The 24,350-nt window shown below is 32.7% G+C and overlaps 1 protein-coding gene across 1 annotated transcript in view; it reads right to left on the bottom strand.

The window, feature by feature from the left end:
- Nucleotides 1–621: 621 nt before the first annotated feature.
- LOC132929720 (homeobox protein SIX6-like) overlaps nt 622–24,350 on the bottom strand; it is a 45,231-nt gene continuing 21,502 nt past the window's right edge. The window contains exon 2 of the mRNA XM_060995251.1: nt 622–3,306. Within this exon, the coding sequence (XP_060851234.1) occupies nt 3,024–3,306 (283 nt within the window). The 3' untranslated portion in view covers nt 622–3,023. The remainder of the gene's footprint in view (nt 3,307–24,350) is intronic.

Below are 24,350 nucleotides of genomic sequence, written 5' to 3'. Positions count from 1 at the left end.
TTAATATTCAACAATCATAGTAAACATCACAAGTTGTCAATTTCTCAGTCATAAGAAAGTATATTCTAATATTAAAGAGCGGATTTTTGTGTAATAAAAAAAATTCGAAATACGTAAATAAATTTTGTGTTATCATTTTTGTCCACCAAATTACGGATTGAAAAACATAAAATACTTGACAAAAAGTTTTTATCCAACGTTAATTTTCTAAATTTGAATCTTCTAAAAACGAAAAGTACTGAAATCAAGTACTAAATCAATACATTAACGTTACGCTCGGAATCTAAAATACAAAATATTTTTACGAATTGTAAGGTATTTAGGTATTTCAATATGTGCGAAAAGTTTTAGAATGAATGGGTTTTATTTTATTTAGGATGTCTTATGTAATAGGTTCATTTTTAATCAGAGCTAAGATATATCTACATTCAATCAAATTATGCCTTTACATAAAAGTCCTCGCCATACTTAAAATATTATTATTATTTTTATTAATAAGTGTCTGGGAATAATAATTAGAACGTCTGCAGCGCCAGGGTTCGACTACGCGATGTTTGGCGGCGAGGCTGTGGTGAGTGTGCACAGTGCACGAACGGAATGGAAAAAAAAATAAAAACATAATTAACAAACAATTAATAATAATATATATTTCGGTTTTGTTTTAATAAACAGCTCCGTTGCAGTGTGGTCGCAGTAAATCGATACAATAATATTATTTACTACGCGTCGCACAAAATCATCGAGAAACAGCACAAATAAATGAAACTACGTATGATTCGTATAATAACCATATGAGCCTTATTACATTATAATAATTTTATATCATATAATATTATAGTATAATAAGTTTGATTATTACGTTAAACACATTGAAAAAAAAAGTTACATATGTTTCTTGCGTATATATATATATATATGTAAATTATATATAGACATAATAGTATTATATTATATAACACGAAGATATTATACTATATATAATATATATATACCTATATATCAGTTGCTACGTGTATGTATATAATATAATAATAATAATATAAAGAATAGTTTTTGTACAATATATTTATGTAAATTATATAATGTTAATTGCACCGTTTAAACGAACTAAAATTAATTACTATTTACAAAATACTATAAACTAAATAGTAATCATATATATATATATATATAGGTACAATATAAGCGTCCTAACAGGGTAGGTTTATATATATAAATATATATGCACCTTAGGGGTTGCAAAATACGGGATCATTCATTTTTACTGTGATTAATAATATATTTTATAATAACATTATGATCGCGGTACAAAGTATAATAATAATGCATAATATAATTTAAAGTGCGAAGTCTCTCGGCAATTCTACACACTAAAATTATACATTGATATCGTTTCAAAACAAAGTCATTATATAGTATGTAAATATATATATATACATTTACATACATATAACATATAATAGGTATATACACTGCGGACAAAGACTCTAAAGTATATAAAACGAATAGTCGAAGAGCATTTATACATATATATTTATACATATTTAAATTATACGCATCTGACACGTATCATCGATCGGATTGTCCGACAAAAAAATTACAATGATTTATCTATTAATATTGTAGTTTTTAAATAAATAATAGGCAAAAATGTTCTTACTTTTACAAATACGGTACAACGTGTGTTACAACATATATGTATAATTATAATAATAATAATAATAATTTAATAATGATAATAATAATAGTAATAATAATAATAATAATTAATGTATAATATTATGCATGTATCAAAATGGTGGAGGGAGGGGTGTACCGCTAAATTTTTTCAATTTTGGTTTTCGGCAATCTCTTACGCACGTCGGTCAATAATATCGATCACAAATTTATAACTAGACAGTCAAAACTCTTCAAATTCGACTTGGACTGCAATAGTGCAATGTCTAATAATCGTTCGCATAATAATAAAAAAAAAACGAAATTATACCTACCAAATTTTAGTTATCATTTATATTTAAAAAAAAAAAAGTAACTTGATTATATTTTTATGTATGTGTATGTATATTGCTCGTAAAAGTAATTAGTACTTTTTTATTGTATAGTTATTTAGTGAAATTATAGGTAATATTTTACGGTTAAAATTATTATTTTTCTGTTTAAAGATCCACGAGGTTAAAAGTGTTGTATTGTATAACATATCGATTAGCAATTATACAAATGATCAATGATATAGTCCAATTGAATTTAGTATAGTAAAATTAAAACATTTTAATATATGACAAAACGCCAATACAATACTATAGTTGATGTGAAATAATTTCTTTTATAGTACACTTTTCAACGTTCGAACTCGTACGTAAATCTGATATAACGATTCGCAAACATCGCTCAAGCGTGACAACCATATTGGTGGCGTGGCGGAGATGAATAGTAATCAAGAGCTGCCTCTTGTTAGCAAATCGAGGTGGGTGGTGGGAGGTCGTTGGTATACTCGACGGAAAATTATATCAACTAAATATTATCGTTTTCATCGTATAGAGGTTTATCGTGTTATTTATCATGATAATATACTCGCGAGCGTCCATTCGTCAAGTGTGTCGTATTATGATGGCTGGGTACGGGAATATAATATATATATATATATATATACACGACTAAACGCGAAAACTTTTCATCGAGTCCGGCACGCCACTGTAACAGTATATAACGATATATGCCTATCATAGGACTGTCTAGTTATTTTTTATGGTATACCTGTGCAGATTTCGCGGGTGCAGTACGCGTAGTTGTAAATGAATGACAATAATTATATCGTCATCGTCGTGTTTTCACGGCGACGACGTCGGACTATGATATTATTATTATTATTATTTAGTGTCGTCGTCGTCGTCGTCGTACAGCGATGACAGAGAGATGGTGAGACGGAGAGAGAGAAAACGAAAAACGAACAAATCAAACCGTGCGCGTCGTCGGCGGAAGGCGCGTCACCAGCCGGCGGTGATCGGCGGGTGAGGCGGGCTGTATCACGTGAACGGCCTGTGCAGCGCCAGCGGTTGCGGTAACGTGCACGGTGACGGGTTGGTGAGGCCGATGCGGGGCGGGTCGCCGGTCAGCTGGAGCGGCGGGGGCGGCAGCGACTGGAGCGGCAGCGGCGGCATGGACGGCGGGCCCGGCGATGGGGCGCCCAGGCTGATGCTCGACTCGGACCCGGTGGTGCTGGCCGCGCCCGGCGACATGGACCGCCGGAGGTTCAAGTGTCGGCCGCCCGAATGCGCCAACTGGGCGGCGAACTGCTGCTGTTGCATCCTGCGTGCGGCGCGAAAACAACAAAAAAAAAAAAAACAAAAACCGATTATTATTTTTGTATAGTTATTATTATAAATTATTATTATTAGAGGCTGGTGCGTGATGGATTATTTTGCATATACGGAGATTTAACAGAATAATTATTATATTGGTCGTATTATATCGTCCCGTTGGAACGATTATTGTAAATACCACCGATTTTTATACCTTTTTGTTTATACACCTGTATAACAATAATATGTGTGTGTAAATTCCATTAGTACCATTTTTTTACCCGACGTGAAAAATATATATATACGTTATGTAAATCTCACTGGTACTAATAATAACTTTTGACTTATAAATAAACGTACCTATATTATTATATATAAGCTTCCATAATCGCCAATATTATTTTCCACCGATTTTATTTTGAAATTTTAAATTATGTACAGTTGAATATTTAATTATAAGGACACGCAATTTCTTTTTCAACTAAAATCAATTACCTACACAATGCGTGTCGCGTTTAATATGTCATAACTGGCCATCATTTTTACTATGCAAATATTTGATTTATTGATTATTAATGTAGTGTATGTAGATTATGCGATAAAAATACATTTGTAAATACAAGTTAATATTCTGCTCTGATAAATTGTAATATGTTACAGTCGATTCAAAATAACTCAAAAACCTTATACATAACTTAAATTTTTGCTCGCCTATTTTATCGTTTATAAGTTATGTTTTAGTGTTTTTTCGTCACCTTATAGGTACAACTCAACTTAAACATAATTTAATGTATTCTGCCATATGTTTTTGTAATTGAATATATAATTATAATCTTCTCGTATACGCTGCCACAATGACACTATCACTCTTGTATAGCAATACACTTTTTGCAATAATAACTCTATACCTCATCAAATGTTGTATATTATGTATACGACGTCAAATGAATAAATAAATAATTATGCGTTCACTTAAATATAGTGGCGTGTACCTACTACCTATACACAATATGTTTTAGTTTAAAAATTGACGGTCGCACGATACTATACTATATACGCGACGTACCTACATATTATATTATTATATTGTGTCGCGTTCATGACTGAAATCGGCTTATAAACTTGTGTGTACGCCGCGCCGTTTCGCAGGCGAAAACGTCATTTTCACACCGCTGCCACCGCTATGAACCGACAGACATGGTGGTGGTGGCGACGGCATCGGCGACGACGGCGACGACGGCGGACGTCAATAACCCGTTAAATTTTTTCGCGGATACGAACGTCCGTATTATAATAAACAGGAAGTGTGTATAAAGCGGGTCACAAAAGGCGACGGTGATTTTGTTTGAAAGGATGTCGTCCCCTCGCACCGTCGCCGCCCCCACATCACTACCCGACGTCGCCACCGCTGCCGCCGAATACACACTAATCACGTTTAATGCGAACACAATCGCTACAGTTTAAAAAAAGAAATAGAAAAAAGGCCACGCATCATCATTATTATTATATTATTATTGTCGATGTTGATATCAATCAATCCAGCCGCCACCCGTTCACGTGCTGCGTTCCAATTTTTATTTCCATAATATTATAGTAGGTATATACATTATACGGTTATATTGTAGGTACCTATGTATTATATTATAATAATAATATAATATATTAAATTACGGCGTGTGCAACGCGTATCGATTCTGAAATCGATAGAGCTATCCTCAATAACGATCGCGCCTATACCGTAACGATTATGCCTATGTCATCGGTTTAAAACTTATTGTATAGTTGTGTATACATAATGAGTACACGATTATAACACTATTAAAAAATCATTATTAAATGCTAGACAAAATAATATATTATACTATTTTTAGTAAGTTTATAGTCACCACGAGAAAGGCAGAGGCAAAATGAGACAGTGCCTCTCCTAGACTCCTGTCTCCCCTGACATTTTTCCCTCGAATTAAATATTCATAATAGAACATCAATAAAAATAAATACAAAATTATTCTGTAAAACATAATTATTATAATATATTAATATTTATTTTAGTTTTTCCCGATTATTTTAAAAATTGAGTAGGTACTAGAAATATTCGATTTTTACCTCCCAAAGGTACCAGCTAGACTCAATTTTCTACCAGAAACCTTCGTTGAAGTTGATGGTCAGAGTATTTTTCTACTAGAAAAAGTGTCTTCCGCACAAAAATAAAAAACACTCATCACTATTGTAAAATCAATACATTCGTCTGCTAAACTTAGAATTTAAAACTGTACCTTATAATATGTACAAATAAAATTAAAAATTGCCAATTATTGTTTTGTAATGCTTCCCCTCTCACCCTGAACAATGGGCCTGGGCCGCTAAATGCTGCAGCAAGGGCGGACAAATACAAAACTTATATTAATTTATACACGTCCGTTGTACGGTATAATTTATTTTATGATTGTGTATTATATACAATTATATACAATATAATAAGTACCACGATTGTAACCATTTGTAATATGCGTACAAATAAAAAAATCATATAAGTTGTAAAATATTATGATATCTGACAACTGGTAACAATCATAATCTATAATATTGACAGATGGCTTATATGTACTTATTGTACTTATATGATTTATATTATCGTATAATTAGGATGTTATTTTTGGAAGAACTTTTTGCGCTGAATCGTTTAAACGCATTTAGAATAATTGACATAATATAATACTATAAAAGCCCATTGTCATGTATTTTCCTATAATAATTATTTATCATTTTTTATTTTAAATCGGTTTATTTTCTAATATATTATAAAGTTTCAAAGGGGAAATCTGAGGACAAGGCGAGTTTGTAAATATACTTCCGATTAAATAACAAATAGATTCGTTGGAAATCGATTGGGCGTTCACCCATAAGTCAGTGCTGACTCCTGACCCAATACTATAGTATATAATATATAAGTAATATGTCTATATCTTATGGTGTACCAAATAATTACAAACAGTCAATATATACTAAACGATCGCCAGCAGAACGCGTATAAAATTCAAATGTTATATGTTATATGTTATAATATGTACGTAACAAGAACGCGGATATACAAATTATTACTACTGTGGCATGCGGGTTATTATTTTATCATTACTCGCAGCAGCTGTAATAACAATCAATTTATTATTCATTTAATATAATATTATTGTCCACTATCCGTTTCACGCGCATAATAATATATTATAATCGGGAGATGTCCATTCGCGTTGCATCACCGTCATCATGTGTCGTTGTTGCATGTATACGCGTATACACTCGGTCGGATCTATATTGTAATATTTATTTATTATATCTTTAACTTTTAAGCGCGCATTAAACACAGTCGTGCGGTGAACGGTGAACCAACTGCAAGCAGGGGTCGAAAGGATTTTCGAAATCATAACCGCGACCGGTGACGCCGATATAATATAATATTATGCACTGTCCCCGCCGCCGAATTTTCCCGCAGACACACGACACGCGCGTATTCGTCGAATCACGGTTTTCTCTCACTCTCTGTCACCATCAGCTTTAATACGCATAAAACACAAGTATATAATACAATATTATATACTAGGTATATACGGTGTTAGTGTATATAATAAACATTATTATTATTATTATGTTTTCGTACACTCTCTTTTATCCAGTTAACGGTCTTTTGAATGCGTTCACCCTCGCCCTTTAATCGCCGTACGCCTAATCGGCCGTACAAAAACACATCCCCCCACCGACGACGATGCGCGTAACCCCTTGGCCCGTTTCGCGCTCTATTTACCCGGAGAATACAAAAACACATAATGCACGACAGTCGACATTATCGACGACGACGTCGACAACAGGACACACTACTGCTCCGGCATATAATATACTAATAATATATAAATATATATATATATATATATATATATATATATAGGACGGTGCTGCAGTATAGAGTTAGTGACTCGGTATACGAGTATACATATTATTACAGTGTACTCGGGCCTAAAGAGCGCCTAGAGAAAAAATAAATAAAGGCTGTAGCAGTCTTCAAAGTACCTATAACAAAATAGATTGAAATCGATTTCCTTAATGACACGAATAGCTTCCTTTACCATCGCTCTCTATCTGTGTGCGTATAAACTGTGTACCTACTTGCTTTTCTAATATGTATATATATATACGCACACACTACCGCGTCTCCGTCTATTTTTTTTACCCGGATCGAACAAAGAAAAACCGTTTTATCACCGATCGCCAAACGTAATATTCTGCCGGTTGCCGGACACTGCACAACTTGAATGTATACATATTATATATATATATAAGTATAACACGTCTGTGTGTGTGTGTGAGCGTACCTCGAGGGTATTTGAAATGACAAAAATAAAAAATAAAGTACAAGTCCCTCGACGACCCTGCTGCAAACTCGCAAGTATCGCGAGGGAGCGAATATGGTATTTTTTTCATTTTTTTTTTTTTATTATTATTAATAATTATTGTTCCATTTCTTTTCAACACTATACATAGCGGCAATCAAAGTCACATTTTGATTCGTTCCATTTTTGTGTAGGTACAACAATAATGTATATTATTATAACGACCGTCACTACTGTCCCCGATTATATAATTTATGAAAACCAATGACACGAGTGCATCGTTATAATATGATGATGATGATAATTGATAGATTATACAATGTGTTCACATAATACGCATATAAAATTAATAGGTACTGTATAATATGCGAGTATACATTTTTTATAGACACGCGCGTATATATGTATATATACCATATTATAATGTGATTTTTACTCGAGATTAATATTGGCTGCCTTTGCGCTGTGGTAATTGGAAAATATGAATTTTAGTACATATTATTTTCTTTTTCATTCCTTCCTGCCTTTCTTCCGTCCTTCCTTTCTTTCATTCCTTTTCGTTATTATTATATTGTTATTAATTTTATATTTTTTTTTTACTTTCGGTTTCCTCTTCTTTCCCGCCCCGATCCGGGTAGGCGTGTATTATATACATATATATAATACGCGTTTCTGTACACTGCAGCCTTCACTTCGATACGGCGCGGTGGCAGCTATACGACAACTACTACGACGACGACGACGACGACGACGGCGACGAACAAGCCCCCCAAGTACCCGCCCACCAAAAAAACACTTGACAATTTAATGACTCCGACTCGCCAACGCTATATAATATATACTATAGGTACTACTACACCATCACTGCTATGACTACTATATTACTACCGGTGCCATGTTTATTTAACGACGATGACATTGACGATTTTCTAGCGTGTGTTGCAGTAGTAAATATAATATTATAATATTATTACTATTATTACTATTATACTATACGTGTATACATACGAGTCGTTGTCGTAGTCATTCTCGTCATTTGTCAGTGTTTTTTCCCCTACATATATTATTGTGACGCGAGGCGAAGGCAGAAATAATCCGAAGAATCGTCAAACAATTTTTCGTCGCCCACACTCGTCCATTCGTCCCTATATATATTGTATATATGAGTATATACACGTCATATTATGTACATCGTAAACTTCATTTAGTTCAGTTTTCATTTTTTTAACTTTAATACACGCGCAGCCAAAAATAACTCAATTACCTATGCGATATACGTGCGTTGAGTCCTGTGTTATGTATATCATTAGTCATTACTTAAATGATATAATATGTACCTACTTCAAATTCAGAACGATTTCGTTATTTATTTCATATAATATATTATATACTTTAATGACGAGGCCGATTTCGTCGGAGAATCGAGGATATATAACAATATGTGTACATGTGTGTGCGCCTGGTGAAACCAATATTTATTTTTGTATAAACCCGATGACTTGCGCGAATAACAGGCGCCAGTTGTAGTCCGTCCAGAAATAAAGAGACTTTTCGAAAAAAAAAACCCGAAACGAAACCCACGTCCGAAGGAACGGGATGTGTATATAACCTAACATATAGCAGACGAGCGTCATTAGAAAACAATTTCGAGTTCTCCGACAGACTCCCCTCTGTAGATATAACAAGCGCATTTAATGGCGCAAGTTTAAGAAGTTTTTTCCTTTTAATTTCATATACCGAGTCAAGTGGAAATTAATTATATGTACAACTATAATATTTACGTATAGGGTATATTATCCATCACGTATATCGTATATATTATATTATTATATATACGCTGTAGGTATAGCAGCAGCTGATTTTTATACCGCCATAATATTATTGTGTTAACAACAAACCCACTTTCAAATCGGACTGTTGCCAATAATAAGAATAAAATAATAATACTTCGTAGTTCGTATACCTATACGTTAATATGATACAACATGTTTGATACCAGCTATTATGTGTACTTTCAAATATAACACGAAAAACATATAACCGCACGGTGTAGACATGAGGCAATGTCGCGCGATTTTTTATTTATTACAAACGATCTCGAGGCACTATTAGTTATAAATTATAATTATAGAAGGTAATTGACTAATTGAGTATCCTTATATATAACATAAAATAGACTGGGGCGTATCGATTTATGACAGCGACGGCGACGATGGCGTGATAAAATCGAATATTTTTAAAGGAGTATACCTTCGTGAAGTGTATCACTGCGAAGAAAATATGAGGTACCTATATTAAAATATTGACTAATGCATTATGCATCTGCTATAATTTCAGATAGTGTATAACGTTCAGTTAATCTTTTTTATTCATTTAGGTATAAAAAGTTATATGAACGCAAATATTATCTAGATATAAATATGTATCGAAAATATTTAATATATCTAAGTAGTAATGAAATTATGAAATATCTTGTATGCTTTATTAATTTAAAACATAATACGTATATTTTTCTTGATATACATACAGAAAATAATAATGCTACGTTATTACGTTAATATTCGCTGAGATTAAAATTTAAATCACTAATTATTAATAAATATTGAATAGTTAAAATGAATACGCAAAAATTCATCTAGATGGCTATAATTTCTATCGTAGGTGGTCACTTAGATATAAATTTTATAATTTATTTAAATATAATATATATATGTATACATACATAGATTCGATGATTTTATCCAATTAAATTTAGCTATTGCACAATACTGATTGTAGATCACGAGCCGGCTACGCCAGAGAGTCGGTTTCAAGATCAGCTAAAAGCCGTACCACACATGAATTATCATCAAAGTCCAAACTACACTACTTCCTGTACACGAAATATGTAATTTGCGTCGAAAATCCCTCTTCCGCATCGTCGCGAACGTCGACGGTGCAGTGCCAGCTGTAACACGATATACATCGTACGCGGACCATTCGATTTTTATGTACATATAACATACGCCGCCGTTCAACATGTAAAAAGCGCCAAGCCCGGGGGTTACTCCCACGGTTCTCACGTAAACAAATTCTACTTCCCCCGAAACGCACATGAAAAGTCATCGCATCGCGAGCGCTGTGAGCGGTGTCGGAGAGTAGGGTCCCATCATCATCGTGTGCGCCGATAAAAAGACGTAAAAATAGTCGTGTGTACAGTTTGTTTTGTATCAAGGGTAGCATCGCTCTATGTGTGCGTGTGTGAGTGTGTTTTTAGGGTGGTCTCGGTAAGGGAAAAATAAATACACACTACACACACACACACACACACATTTATATATATATATATATATATATATATATATATATATATATATATATATAAATGTGTATGTGTGTGTGTGTATAAAGAAACAGTCTGTGTTGTTTTTGGCCGTGTAGTACAGGCGCCTTTTAGCTTTTTGGTCAAGAGGCTCCCGATAAGCACACACATATATATTATATTGAAAGAGACAATAATATAATATATCGGTGCAGACGCGGCGCCACATTGTTCGCAGGACAAATCGAAATTTACGCGCGTTTGATTTTCACTCTTCAATTTTGTAGATCTTCAATGTGCAATGTGCCAAGGATGATGATATAATGTATATAACCTATACCTAATATATATTATATACGTATAGCAAGAGAGAGTTGGTGAGTTGGGTGTGAGGGAGAGGAACCATATTTTTGCGATGTTACGCCGTCATCGTAATTCGATATTTTTTTTCTACTGTTGTTTCATCTGGTTTGCCGTACAATAATATTATATATACATACGATACACACATATATATATTCGCTTTGTTGTGTGTTTGATCAAAACTGGACCTGACATAATACTTCCGGCCCTCGACATCGTCGTTTGAAGAAGAAAACCAGTTTTCTGTATCCCGGCAAAACACCGCCACGACCGTATTATGTTCTCAATAATATTTTACCGATCTTCGAGGCCAGATAGATAAACAATAAAACAACGTCCGCGAGGCAGGTACATATTGTTTAGACTTTAAACGTTGCATTTTTACCTTCTTTCCTTCGGACCGCAAATGACATTTTGTACACACTGCTGCACAAAGTGAAACTGTTCTTGCGGGTTCGTATTCGTATACTTCTAATAATAATATATTATCTAATCGTTCTCAAATCTGTATATAATACATAGGAACGTTGTTTATTGTACCGCCGATGCAGTGTGGTGGTCTACTTATTATTTCGGCGCACGCAAACAATTATATCGTATATACATAAAAGGTAAAACCATTTCCTTAGATCTGTGTATTTGATACTGTTTTGATATAATACACTGTTGCGGGGTCCGATATTTCGCAATTTTATTGTCATATGATATACTGCAATACGAGTATAATAGTATATGAATATATCTTTCTAAATACAATATTAAGTGTATGAAAACGGTTTTAGACCACACGTCCATTATACACATCGGTAATATTATGAATGTGTGTAAAAGTATATTATATTATAGTATTATACTACCTATTTATATTACATATTATATATAGAACTATTGTGGGAAATGTACACATTTCATTCATATTTGAATTACGAATATAAACATGTTATTTTTTACGCAATATTTTATATTAGTTTATTATTAGGTATTGATAATTATAATATATATTATTAATGAAAAAAATAAAACAAAATTAATTGATATATTATTTAACAAAATTGTATTATATTCTTAATATTTTAAAACAATCTTAATAATAATAAATAAAATAAATTGTACCGTATAGATTTATTTCGAAAATCCAGATTGAACGAGTAGACACACATATACACTCACTTTATACACGTTTGCGACGAAGTACATTTGATTGGGAAATTCCCATATGGTTTTGAGATCAAAAGAGTTACTTTTGGGGGAGTCGCGACGAAATTGACTTTGTGCGCGCTCAGCAAAGGAGAGCAAAATAAATAACCAATTTATTTCTCCACATAATACTCGTTATTCAAATCAACAATACGCAAGATTCACATGCATATTGTTCCCCTCGTATTATTTCATCTCGTTTTTTATTTCATTTTCTTTATGCCTGGTTTTTTTATTTTTACATTGTCCTTAAATTTGTTCCAAGTCACGAGATTCATCACCGCGTCTTTTGTCCCCCGGCTACGGCGGAGTCGACTTTCCAGTCGAATCATTTCAAATTCAATATTCCCTGATTTAAAAGTATACAGCGTATTATGATTACACACAAAAACGAAAACTCGAAAACGATTCCACGGCCGTATTTCGAAGAGATATTTATTATACAATATATATTATTATTATTATTATTATTGTACAGTCATCATTACGAAAATGGTCTTTCTGCGTTATTGATTTTAATTTAGACATTATTCTCCGAGTCGTCTTTATTTCCGTCTCTTTTCCTCGATTCTGTATAATATTGTCTGGATAAGTCGGTCGATCATTACCCCGGGCCGTCACACCAACGCTGCCGCCACTACTGCAGCAATGACAAAACAATTAAGTGTCCACCCCTTTTCGCTGTCGGCGAAACTAAGCGTACAATCGGCCTTTAGGCATTGTGTATAAATAGGCTATTGTTGTATAGGGTATAAACGAATATTATTGCGAAGCTCGCGCGACAAATATTATCGATACTTACATTATTGTATAATAAAGCTATACTCAGATTGAGTCATATTCTACAGTATTTCTTATACCGAAATAAATCTTATCATATTATCTTATTTCCAAATAACATGTAAAATATTTTTCTATAAATGATATCTACTGCCAAAAACAATTTAATCTTACGGTATCCAACTAAAGGGCTCAGCCAAAATTCCCAATAACAATTATGTTTCAAAATCCCAATTCTAAGACCTTCACGCATCTTAATTAATGCTTTATTCTACATTTTCAATAATACCCTCTACATAGATTTAAAAATACCCACTGTCACTAAATAACTGCCAAGCTCCATTATAAACGTTTCACTAACAAACTAACTCACCATACTAAAAACTGAAGTACATATCACCCAACTATCATCCTCAATCATTCCAAAAAATCGTAAAAAAATGTTTAAAATACAGTGTTTCTGTGACTTATTTATCTAACAAATAAATATTTATTTAATAATTTATTAAGCATTTAATCTTATTATTAAATTCTGTAATAGGCGACTGACTTTACAGAAAATTATACTAAACAAATTAATTATAATATGTATTTATAAATATGCGTATAATATTATCCAAAACTATGTTGTAAGCCTGCTATTGTAGGTATAGCATAATATCACACATACTATGAAAACAATTTGTCGAGTAAAGGATTGCTGCAATTTGTACACAATACACACGTACCTGCACTATATATCAACCGCAACAGCAACTAATACATTAATAAATAATAATAATACTATAAAATATAGATTTGTTATAGAAAAAATTCATTGGTCATCGATAACTTATAGTAATTCGCTATTAGTGATAAATTATTTCACACGAAAATAGGTATGTGCGAGTATATTATATTATTAGATATATAACCAAAGATTAATTCGTTTTTTGAGTCGTGGGTTATAATTTACATATTATATACATACAGCGCCTGAGGAGTTTTCAAATGATACATAATTATTTTATGAGCAATCGTTTTTATTATATATATTATCAATACGGACTCGTATAGTGGAATAATATTATGCGTATTGTATAATACACATAATATGTAAGTCAACAGCAGTGGAATAATGCCGTATTTGTCATAATTTTATGCAAATACAGTATGTTACGTTATAATATTATATCGAAATTATTCCCTCTATTCAATATAATATATAATAACCGGCTAATATGGTATATTGTGTACAACCCCTTATAGAAAATCACGAAGTATTAACTGCTGATGTGCGTGTCGCGTAATACACAACCCGTTCACGTTAAAAATACGTATTCCGTTTCGTTTGTAAATATGTATATACAGTATAGATATGATATCATTATATGTATTTTGATCTTTGAAATCGCATAATTATTATATTGGAATATTGCTACTAATATTGTATTAGTTCTGATTTTCTACGCACAGATATATATTTATATTTATTATTTATATATAGTTGCGTATTCGTTCTTTTACTTTAAGCTTGTACCTATAATAAATGGCCGTTAATTAAAAGATTTCATTTCGTTATTATTAAATGAGTCGTATTATTTACCTCCAAAACGTTGTTCGATTTTAATGAGTTTTTTACCTTTTTTGACTGAACGGTTCAGAAGGGTATATTTACTGCATCGATTAACAAATATAATTTCACATTAGTGTTCAGAAGGTTTGTCGGATAAGGTGGTCCTGCCAACCGGTTTTGTTTTGACGGTTCGTATAAAAAAGAAAATATAATACACCATATATATTGTTCACCGATACGTTTTATAATACTCGCATGATGGTCGGCGGCACCTATAACATTTAATTGACAAATTACACGCGCTCCAATGGACTTTACCAAAATGATTAATACGAAGGCTTACGGAACGATATACCTATATCTGTATAATGACTTAATTTAAAGAAAAGTATATAATATTTTGAGCCACCGGTTACAGTTTCGCCGGCAACGAAACAAATTTTGTATAATATACTCGGTAGAGATTATGTGTGCTATACTGCTATATAGTATTATTAGTATTACATCAAACAAAGACCGATACTGATATAAACATAGGTACATATATTATGCACGTGGTTATATCGTATTTTTCCATCTTTATACCATAAAGTTAACATGGTAATCCACTTATAATAATATAATGTAAAATGTCTTTGTGCGCAAATATGTCTCGGCGGTTCAATCTTAAATATAACTTCGGGGTAGCAGATCGCGATTTTTTTGCATTTATCGAAAGCAAAAAACTATACCACAAGTGTCAAGTGAATTTGATGTGCGCGTGTTCGAGAGCGAGAGAGAATAATTACGAAGTGAGTGCTTTCAAGAGACGCATGCATGTGCGCGTGCATATATTGTATTACTACCATATAATATAATAATATAATATTAATAACAGGTATAGGTATATATGCACATTCGATGTACATACAACAACGATGGCGTGCTCATATCCATTTGTCGATCCGACGCGAGAAATTGCCACGTGTACCTATATATATTATATCGTTTCGTTATACTATTATATGATTATCATTATTTATTGTACCTACATAATTATATAATATGATCGAAGCCCGTCGACTAATGATCGCAATCCGCGACGGTGCGTGCAATAACGTACATCCGTCTCCGTTGTCAGAGTACATACACACACACACACACATACTCATATGTGATATGTATAGGGAGAGATAAGTTTAGAAATAATAGACGAAAATCGAGAAATTCGGGTCAACTAATACTAATTTGTTAAAACATCGATCGACAACTATAATATTATCTCAACAGGCGCGTGTGCGGACGAAAGACGAGAAGAACTCGATTACCATCGGCTGCCATGACGTATATTATATATTGTATTATTATATTATTATATACATACGACGATAATAATAATAATCGTATAACACGCGCGTTCGCCTTTTTCGTTATTCCCTCCGGCAAAGCAGATCAGCAAAAGTAATCCAAAACGTGTACAATATTGTTCGGCTGCAGTAGTAGTAATACACGCAGAGTATATAAAGGACCGAAAACCAACCTGATCAACGGCCGTTTGTGTATATTATATAATACAACGCCGCTGTGTCGAGCTGGTATGTATAGATAGAGCTCGGCCGCCCTCGTGAGCGCGGAAATTGGATTTGAATTTCGCGTGCAAACAAATCGCCGTTCGTTTAATTTCCTACCATACTTTTTTTCCCCTTGCCTCGACCCCGTTTGTGTATTATGTTTATACATATGCATAAAAAAAGGGAGCCGCGCGTTTAAAACGAGACAAAGAAACGAAAGCTCTGTAACGGCGTAATAATGTGTAAACGATTTTATTTTTTTTTACGCTCCTGAATGACGGCAGAGCAACAAGCCACAGCCTATATACAAGCATCTAGTATATTGCCGTCTGTCGTCGAATTATAATTTATACCTACACATTATTATCATTATTGTTATAGAAAAAGTGCGACTAGCAGGCGTTTAGCTTTATCGAATAAACACAAAAATTGAAACTCAAAATGCCGTCATAAACAGTTTCTATTACATTGTATTACAGATTGGTGTATAGGAACACTATTATATGTCTGTTATGCGAGCATTCTCGGGCAGAGCATTTCTTTCCGGCCATAGACCTTATAAAATAGGTATAGGTACATATTATTATATTGTGTGTCTATAAAAAGTTTACGATTCCGGCACGCACTGCTAATTAAATCAGTCCCGGGAAAATGATAACACATTGCACACGTGTGTCCGTCTGCGCGATAACGCCGCTCTACAGACACTATATTATATACATGATGTATAAATATTTATGCATGTATACATAATAATATGTACATTGTAATTGACTCGGAAATGTCTCTGTGGCAAGTCAATTTAAAGTAGTTCGTTTAATAATATTTTTCTTTCGCGCGCGTTTCTGACAAATGTCTGTAGCGTAACAATGGTATAGGTAGTCATGATTTTTGAATGTGGAATGAATAAATGGGATGGGTCAGTAAATTCAAGACAAGTTTCTTAGGGGCATAACGCCATAGAAAACATCGACTGTTGCTGTTAGCGATGTTAATTTATTCAAGTTTATCATAAATACATTTTAAAATTGATAATTTTACTTTAAAATTTTATATCACCTAACTGTGTAAATATACATAAAATTCAAAGGCATTTTCATAGGAAATTTTCTTAACGCTTTCCACTTATCATCGCAAACAAATGGTGTGTGTTCTGTCTCAGCACGTAATACCTACGATACCTATTGGCTATTAGTGATTTCCGTCAAATAATACTTGGGAATATAAAGACGTATTATAGTTGAGTCACATGAACACAAATTTACATCTAACCCGGTCCATTAATCATCTAGATTAAGTAAAAATAAAGGATATTTAAAAAAAAAAATCATTTTCCATTTCGTTAGACAAATTTGTTTCTGTTAAATGTTAATTTATTAACAATATATGTTAAATTATTATAGTTAATATTTTAATAGTATCTGCTATCAAATACTAAAAAGATCAATATAATTATTAATAACTCATTAAATACACGTGTATTTTATTTCAATCCAATTTTCCTTATATTCATTATTATTATTATTTTCAAATGTCGCTACCCAGTAACAATATCGACGGGCGACGATCGCCTATATGACTGATTTATATTTGTTTGAAAATAGTCTTATCAGCCTATGGTGTACATATTTCAGATAATTATCGTAGCAAGAAAATCTAATATCAAATAGGTATATAGTCATTTTATCGGATGGAATTTAGTCAAAAATATAATTCTAAATATAAGCGGCTAAACTGTATGTACAACTCCATAACATATATATATATATATTATATAAGTCCCTAGATACCTCTATATGCAACAAATATTATAATTAATATAATACTCCTTTAAAAGTATCATATTCAGATCGGTTCTCCGCACACCCACCCCGACCGAAATAATATAATAAGTTTATTTCGACTATACAACGTGTGCCACTGCGCTATATAAACGTATTTCAAAGTTTTCAAAGCACTACAACGCATACGACTCACCATGGATAATTAAAATCGATTTCTATATTAACAAATAATACAAACGTACCCATAATAATCGGGGCGTATTTGTGTCGTATCTGTTTATATAATATATTAAATATACGTATATATGAACGTCGGTAATAATTATATACTCAGCTACACCATATACTTATACCGGTGGAGACAAAGCGCTTCTACCTAAAGAGTCGACGAGATTAGACGACGTCCGCGGAAAACATCGTGTAAAACGTAACGGTATATACATAGACGATTATTAGTGTGCGTACGTATAATATAATAGGGTGAGCGCGCGGAAGGATCGCTCGGGAAATCGGGTAACGGGAGATCGCGCGCGTGGACCGCTATAATTAGGTTTCTCGATACAAACACGCGGGCGGGCGACGCACAAAAGAGAGTTTTGTTACAAAGAGAATTGTGTATTAGATATCATTAGGAGGGCTACCAGAAAATGAGAAATGTGATAACAGGCGTTGGCAATCTGCAGCAACACCGTCGGTATACTGTAGTGTGGGGGTGCGCGCATTTAATATATAGTCTTACGCCCCAACGTCGGCTGAGTTTTACGCGGCTCAAAAGAAAGGATTTTATTCACCTACCTACAGAAAAGATAGCAGATAAAGCTCACGTACATATTATAGTCTTCGTCGTTTACCAGCTACTTGTCGTTGTGGCAGCAGCGGTCGGAATATAATAATATTATTGGTACATGGAATACACCTCTTCTACAGCGGACGATAATAATATTACATATACACATATACATATTATATACGCCATTACGGGTGATGTTCTATTAAAAAGATCGGTTATCAAAAAGAAAAATTAATTTAACGCGTAGTAATTAAACGGCGTAGGATTACTTTGCAAGGTTATTTGTTTTATAATATTATAGGTACAACTTATTTCATACTTAATCGACTTGGAAGTCACAAAAGTCGTGTCGTTTCGAGTATTATTATTTTTTCGATAAAGTCATGTAATGTAATATGTAAAGTAGTTAAGTGCAGTAAAAAAAAAAAAAAACAGTGATTTCGAAGAAACAGGCGTTATATACTTATACTATAGTAACTATCGTCGCCGTTTAATCGAACGCCCACGCGTACAGGTTAACACACGTTCACTACTCTATAACATCAGTGTATAAATTGTTCTATGTGTATATTATATACTGCAGGCATACAGATAGGTCACGGTATTTTCCGATTTCCCGTTTAACTAAACCTTATTGGAAAACGGAAAAACATGCAGGGTGGCCTGTACACCGCCACCGCTTAATTTTTTTCCCCTCTAACTAACAATAATAATTTATAATAATATAGTCATAGATATAATGTATATATATATAGCAGACATATGGACACCACACCCCGCGAGGGATTATTAATTTTTGTAGATACCTTTCTATACCTATACATCTACTGTTTTTTTAACACCGTACAAAAATCGGTAATAAAAAAACTACCAAAATAATGAATCGTATAGCCGTTCGGGATGTGACGACTCAATTACCCGAAGGGTGTCGGACTGAGCGATGGGCTTCATCGGCCGAGCAGTCATGACACATAATATCATCGCGTACGCGCAATGATGTCTGTGTGTACGAGGAGCTATGCCGCCACGACGTTGCGCGTTCGCGGGTTGACTGATTGTTGTTCATCAACGGGCGGACATTACCGTACGGCAATATTATTATTGCCGCCGAGGTGTTGGGATCGTCGTTCATTATTATTATTATTTTTTTTTTTTAACAGTTTTGGACGGTTTTTTTCCCCGTCTATAACATCTGTATTTGCCGCTGCCGCCGGGCCCTAATACGGTCTCTGAGTAATTTTTCACTTTGTCACCTCTCCGATACAACATCATTTATCTCCGTGGTCGTCCGGCCGCCGCTTTCTGCTGCAACGGGTATATATAAATTTAATATATTTACCCACAGTGCATTACAATTCCAATCGATACCAACGCGAGCAAACACATCTCTATATTGGTACTTGCGTGTAATAGTAATCGTGTGTTAAATATAAAAATGTTTAATTAAAAATCGTCAAAAACACGAAACGTCTACGAATGTACAGATAGCCGGCGACAGAATGGTCACGAAAACCACGATAAACACGTGCGAATGACGTACCGATATCTATAATACCATAAACAAAACGATTAAATTATTGCAATCGTTGTAGATAATATACCTATATAATACGTTATGATATACTGCACAGGACGAGCCGCAGCGTTTTCTCCAATATCGGCCGCTGATGGCATTAATATAACACCTAGGCTTGTTCTGTATAATATATTGATATATATATACTACTGAACATACACGAGCTTACGTGAATAGTACACAATTTTATGTACGACATTCCTACCAGTCATTTTTATATACTATAGACTCGTGGTCAATAAAAATAAAGTTTTAAAAAAATTATGTGTTATTTTTAAAATGTTAATTAAATTAAAGCGCTATATTATTTAAATTTAATTTAAATAAAATTTAACCTGACTCGTTAAGTTATAGATAAATTGTATAATCATAATTCATAAATAACCATTATCTGGAAATTATCATCAAAATTTCTCATTATAAAATCCTGATAATCTCCATATTTGTAGGCAAATAACACTAATGGCCATAGAAATAACATAATATATAATAGTTATATTACGATATAATAAATATAGGTATTATATATATATATATTACACAATATATATAATGTTTAGTACTTACACCACGTTACAATGATATTATTACAATCAATTGTTCTTATTTTAAAAACCAAAAGTTTAATATGGTTTGTCACGAATTTTTGCAATGACTCATTTTTATTATGTATAATGAGGTAAGAACAGATACGTGCGTTATTAGTGTGTTATCATTGACGATCGTTTTTATGTAAACGCGCGAGCAGTGAGTTTATTTTGTTTCAAAGTCAAATCGTTGACACATAGATATTATTATTATTATTTACTGTTGTACAAGATGCTTAATGTATATGATATAGTTACTCAAATTTCACAAATACTATATAATCTGTATAGGATAATGCACTTTGCTACTTTTAGACAAAATGTACGCCGGTGAAGGTTTTTTTCTCTTTTAAGTCACTCGTCATTATTTTACGAATAAGTAATACTCATGCACCTAACTATTATTATATAGCAAATAGGACTCTTCTTCCGTTGCATTACATCCAACGTACATCAGTATAGTGTAAATAATATATATGTAGTATATGTACGTATTGCATTACTATTATTATTATTATTAATGTTATTACATGACATATACTATGTACAAATTTAGGTCATAAAACTTATTTTGTCCGAGTATATGAACTATTTTATTTAACTGTACCGTTTATCATAACCTATATGCGTACAACGGTGTGTGGTGTATACATGCTATAAGTAGATATTTTAAATCATATTTATTATTACCCCTGTGAGTGGCAAAGTTTTCATTCTCTTAACCAAAACGGATTGTCATTCGACTAACGATATATGCACATATTGTATATCAGTATATTTATTTAGCTAACAGTGCTAATACGATACTTCATAATAATAATACAATAGTAACAATGCAATTATGTTACCTACCGAAAATTTCAAACACCAACACAATAATTTTTTTTTTTATGTCAGACAGAAAAATAGATTGACAACGATAAACATGAGTATTTAGATCAAATATATCTCATTGCAAAACTATTACATGTTTATATATATTTAATCGCAATGCGTGTGTAATAAATTATATTAACGCCGAAATAGTATCTATACAACTGCGGTACATATACATAATAATATACATTCAAAAATTCAATAATAACCGCATGCATACGCTTTCACCGTAAATTCATACCACGCGTGATAACTATTATAATATACTAACTACTACACTACCTACCTATATGAATGAGGTCGTTTGAAATTTTATTAATAATGTCAAAATCGCAAAATAGTTTCGATATAAATAAGTAATTCGTGTGTGTGCGATACGCGTTGCTATTGTATACCTATAATATATTATTATATGTCGACTGCGTTGTTCCCCTCGAATAATTTCAAACACCGATTGTAACGTAAGCATATAGAGGTACATAATATTTCAACGATAATTTACAAATGCGACAGACCACAACCAAATTGATACAATCCGAAAAACGTATTATATTTTTGTTCTAGATCAAATACACATGAATGTATTACACCGAGTAATTCAATTAACGTATAAGACAGTATCATTATTTCAAAAACTATTGATAACATATTACTATTTTTAAATGAATGCCTGTTATGGCGAAAATAAATAATATTTTTTATTGTTAAAATGTGTACTCTACTACTACGCTCATCATATAAACCTCTAACAATAATAATATAACTAATAAACTATATTATACTTGTAAAAAAATTGTTTTTTATATATTAAAATACTCCGAATAATATTCTGCTTTGGAATATGAAATTAAAAATATGTGTTGACATTAAAAAGAAAGAGAAGAAAGGTAAATAATTAAAAATTATAATGATAAAAAAATAAATAATATATATTGTTTTCAAAAATGTTGTTTTGTAACGACTTACAATTATGCAAAAGAAATAACGAATGTCTTACGTTAAATGGATCACTCCGTATACGTTGTATATTATTTATGCGCATATCTACAGAATGTACCCCCGTGAGTTTCCCCCAACGATTATACACATAGATAGGCACGTTATATTATAAATTGTTATATGCGATGATTACATTGTAATACACATCATATACATGTATATAATATATTATTATTATCGTTATCCGGTCGACCGCCCGTCCATACTATAACTACCTTACACTATATACTACCATCACTACCACCACAAGACGGGGTGCAATAATTATTATTGTCGTTGCTGCCGTAATCAGTGTGACGGGGATGACACAATGGTCACGCCCATCGTACACTGCGCGGGGTAACGGTCGACTTGCTACTCATATATATATATATATACATATATGTGTGTGTGTATGTGTGTGTGTGTGTGTACATATATATATACATTTTGTAATATCACGCGCATAACGGGCGATGAGTTACGTACTACCCCCGAAACATCCCATCGCGTAATCGCCATTCTCTTACCCCGCGGTTCGTTCTCGTTACGTTATATGCCGGTAAAAAAATGAAAAATAATACTTAAAAAAAATGTTTGTCGTCCTGAATATGGGTACATATATATTATTATATATATTTTAAACAAGTCTAATAATATTATATACCCTATTCAATTATGTATTATTAGAACCCGTCTATATATAAAATGTATAATAATGGACGTACACGTATGTATAACACTATAACGCATACATAGATGTAACAACAATATTAGTAATATTTGTGTCATGTACTGGTGTGCAGTAATACATTATAATATTTATATATATATCATATTATATACAATATACATCCCGTAACTCTCGCGACCGCATTCGTCGCCATATTATATGAAATTTATATTATGTATATGTTGTGTGTACATATGTACGCACCGCCATTGTGTCAAATTTGCATATATAATATCTAAAGGATATTATTATTATTTATGGATCTCACGTCGAACCGGTGGCAATATAATAGTAATAATTTATAAAGGTGCATATATATATATATATATATATATAATATGCGCATATACACTATAATCCGGAAACCGCACCTGCGTTGCCCCTAACAATGAGCGATGGTGTTTGGAAAACTGATCATAAGCTATATATTATACAGGGTAGTAAAGTACTGAGGTAGAAAGCGATAAATGAGAAGAAAAATCAAACTATTATTAGATCATGTCCTCTTGTTGTGGTGTTTATGTGAACGACACTCTGCACTTATGTAATATGAAATACACTCAATATAAAATATATTTATAGTAAAACATTAGAAACCTTAG

Source organism: Rhopalosiphum padi, chromosome 4, assembly GCF_020882245.1.
Source record: "Rhopalosiphum padi isolate XX-2018 chromosome 4, ASM2088224v1, whole genome shotgun sequence".
NCBI classification, from domain to species: Eukaryota; Metazoa; Arthropoda; class Insecta; order Hemiptera; family Aphididae; genus Rhopalosiphum; species Rhopalosiphum padi.
Note: the sequence above shows the minus strand (reverse complement) of the source record. Positions and strands in the feature narration are given on the sequence as shown.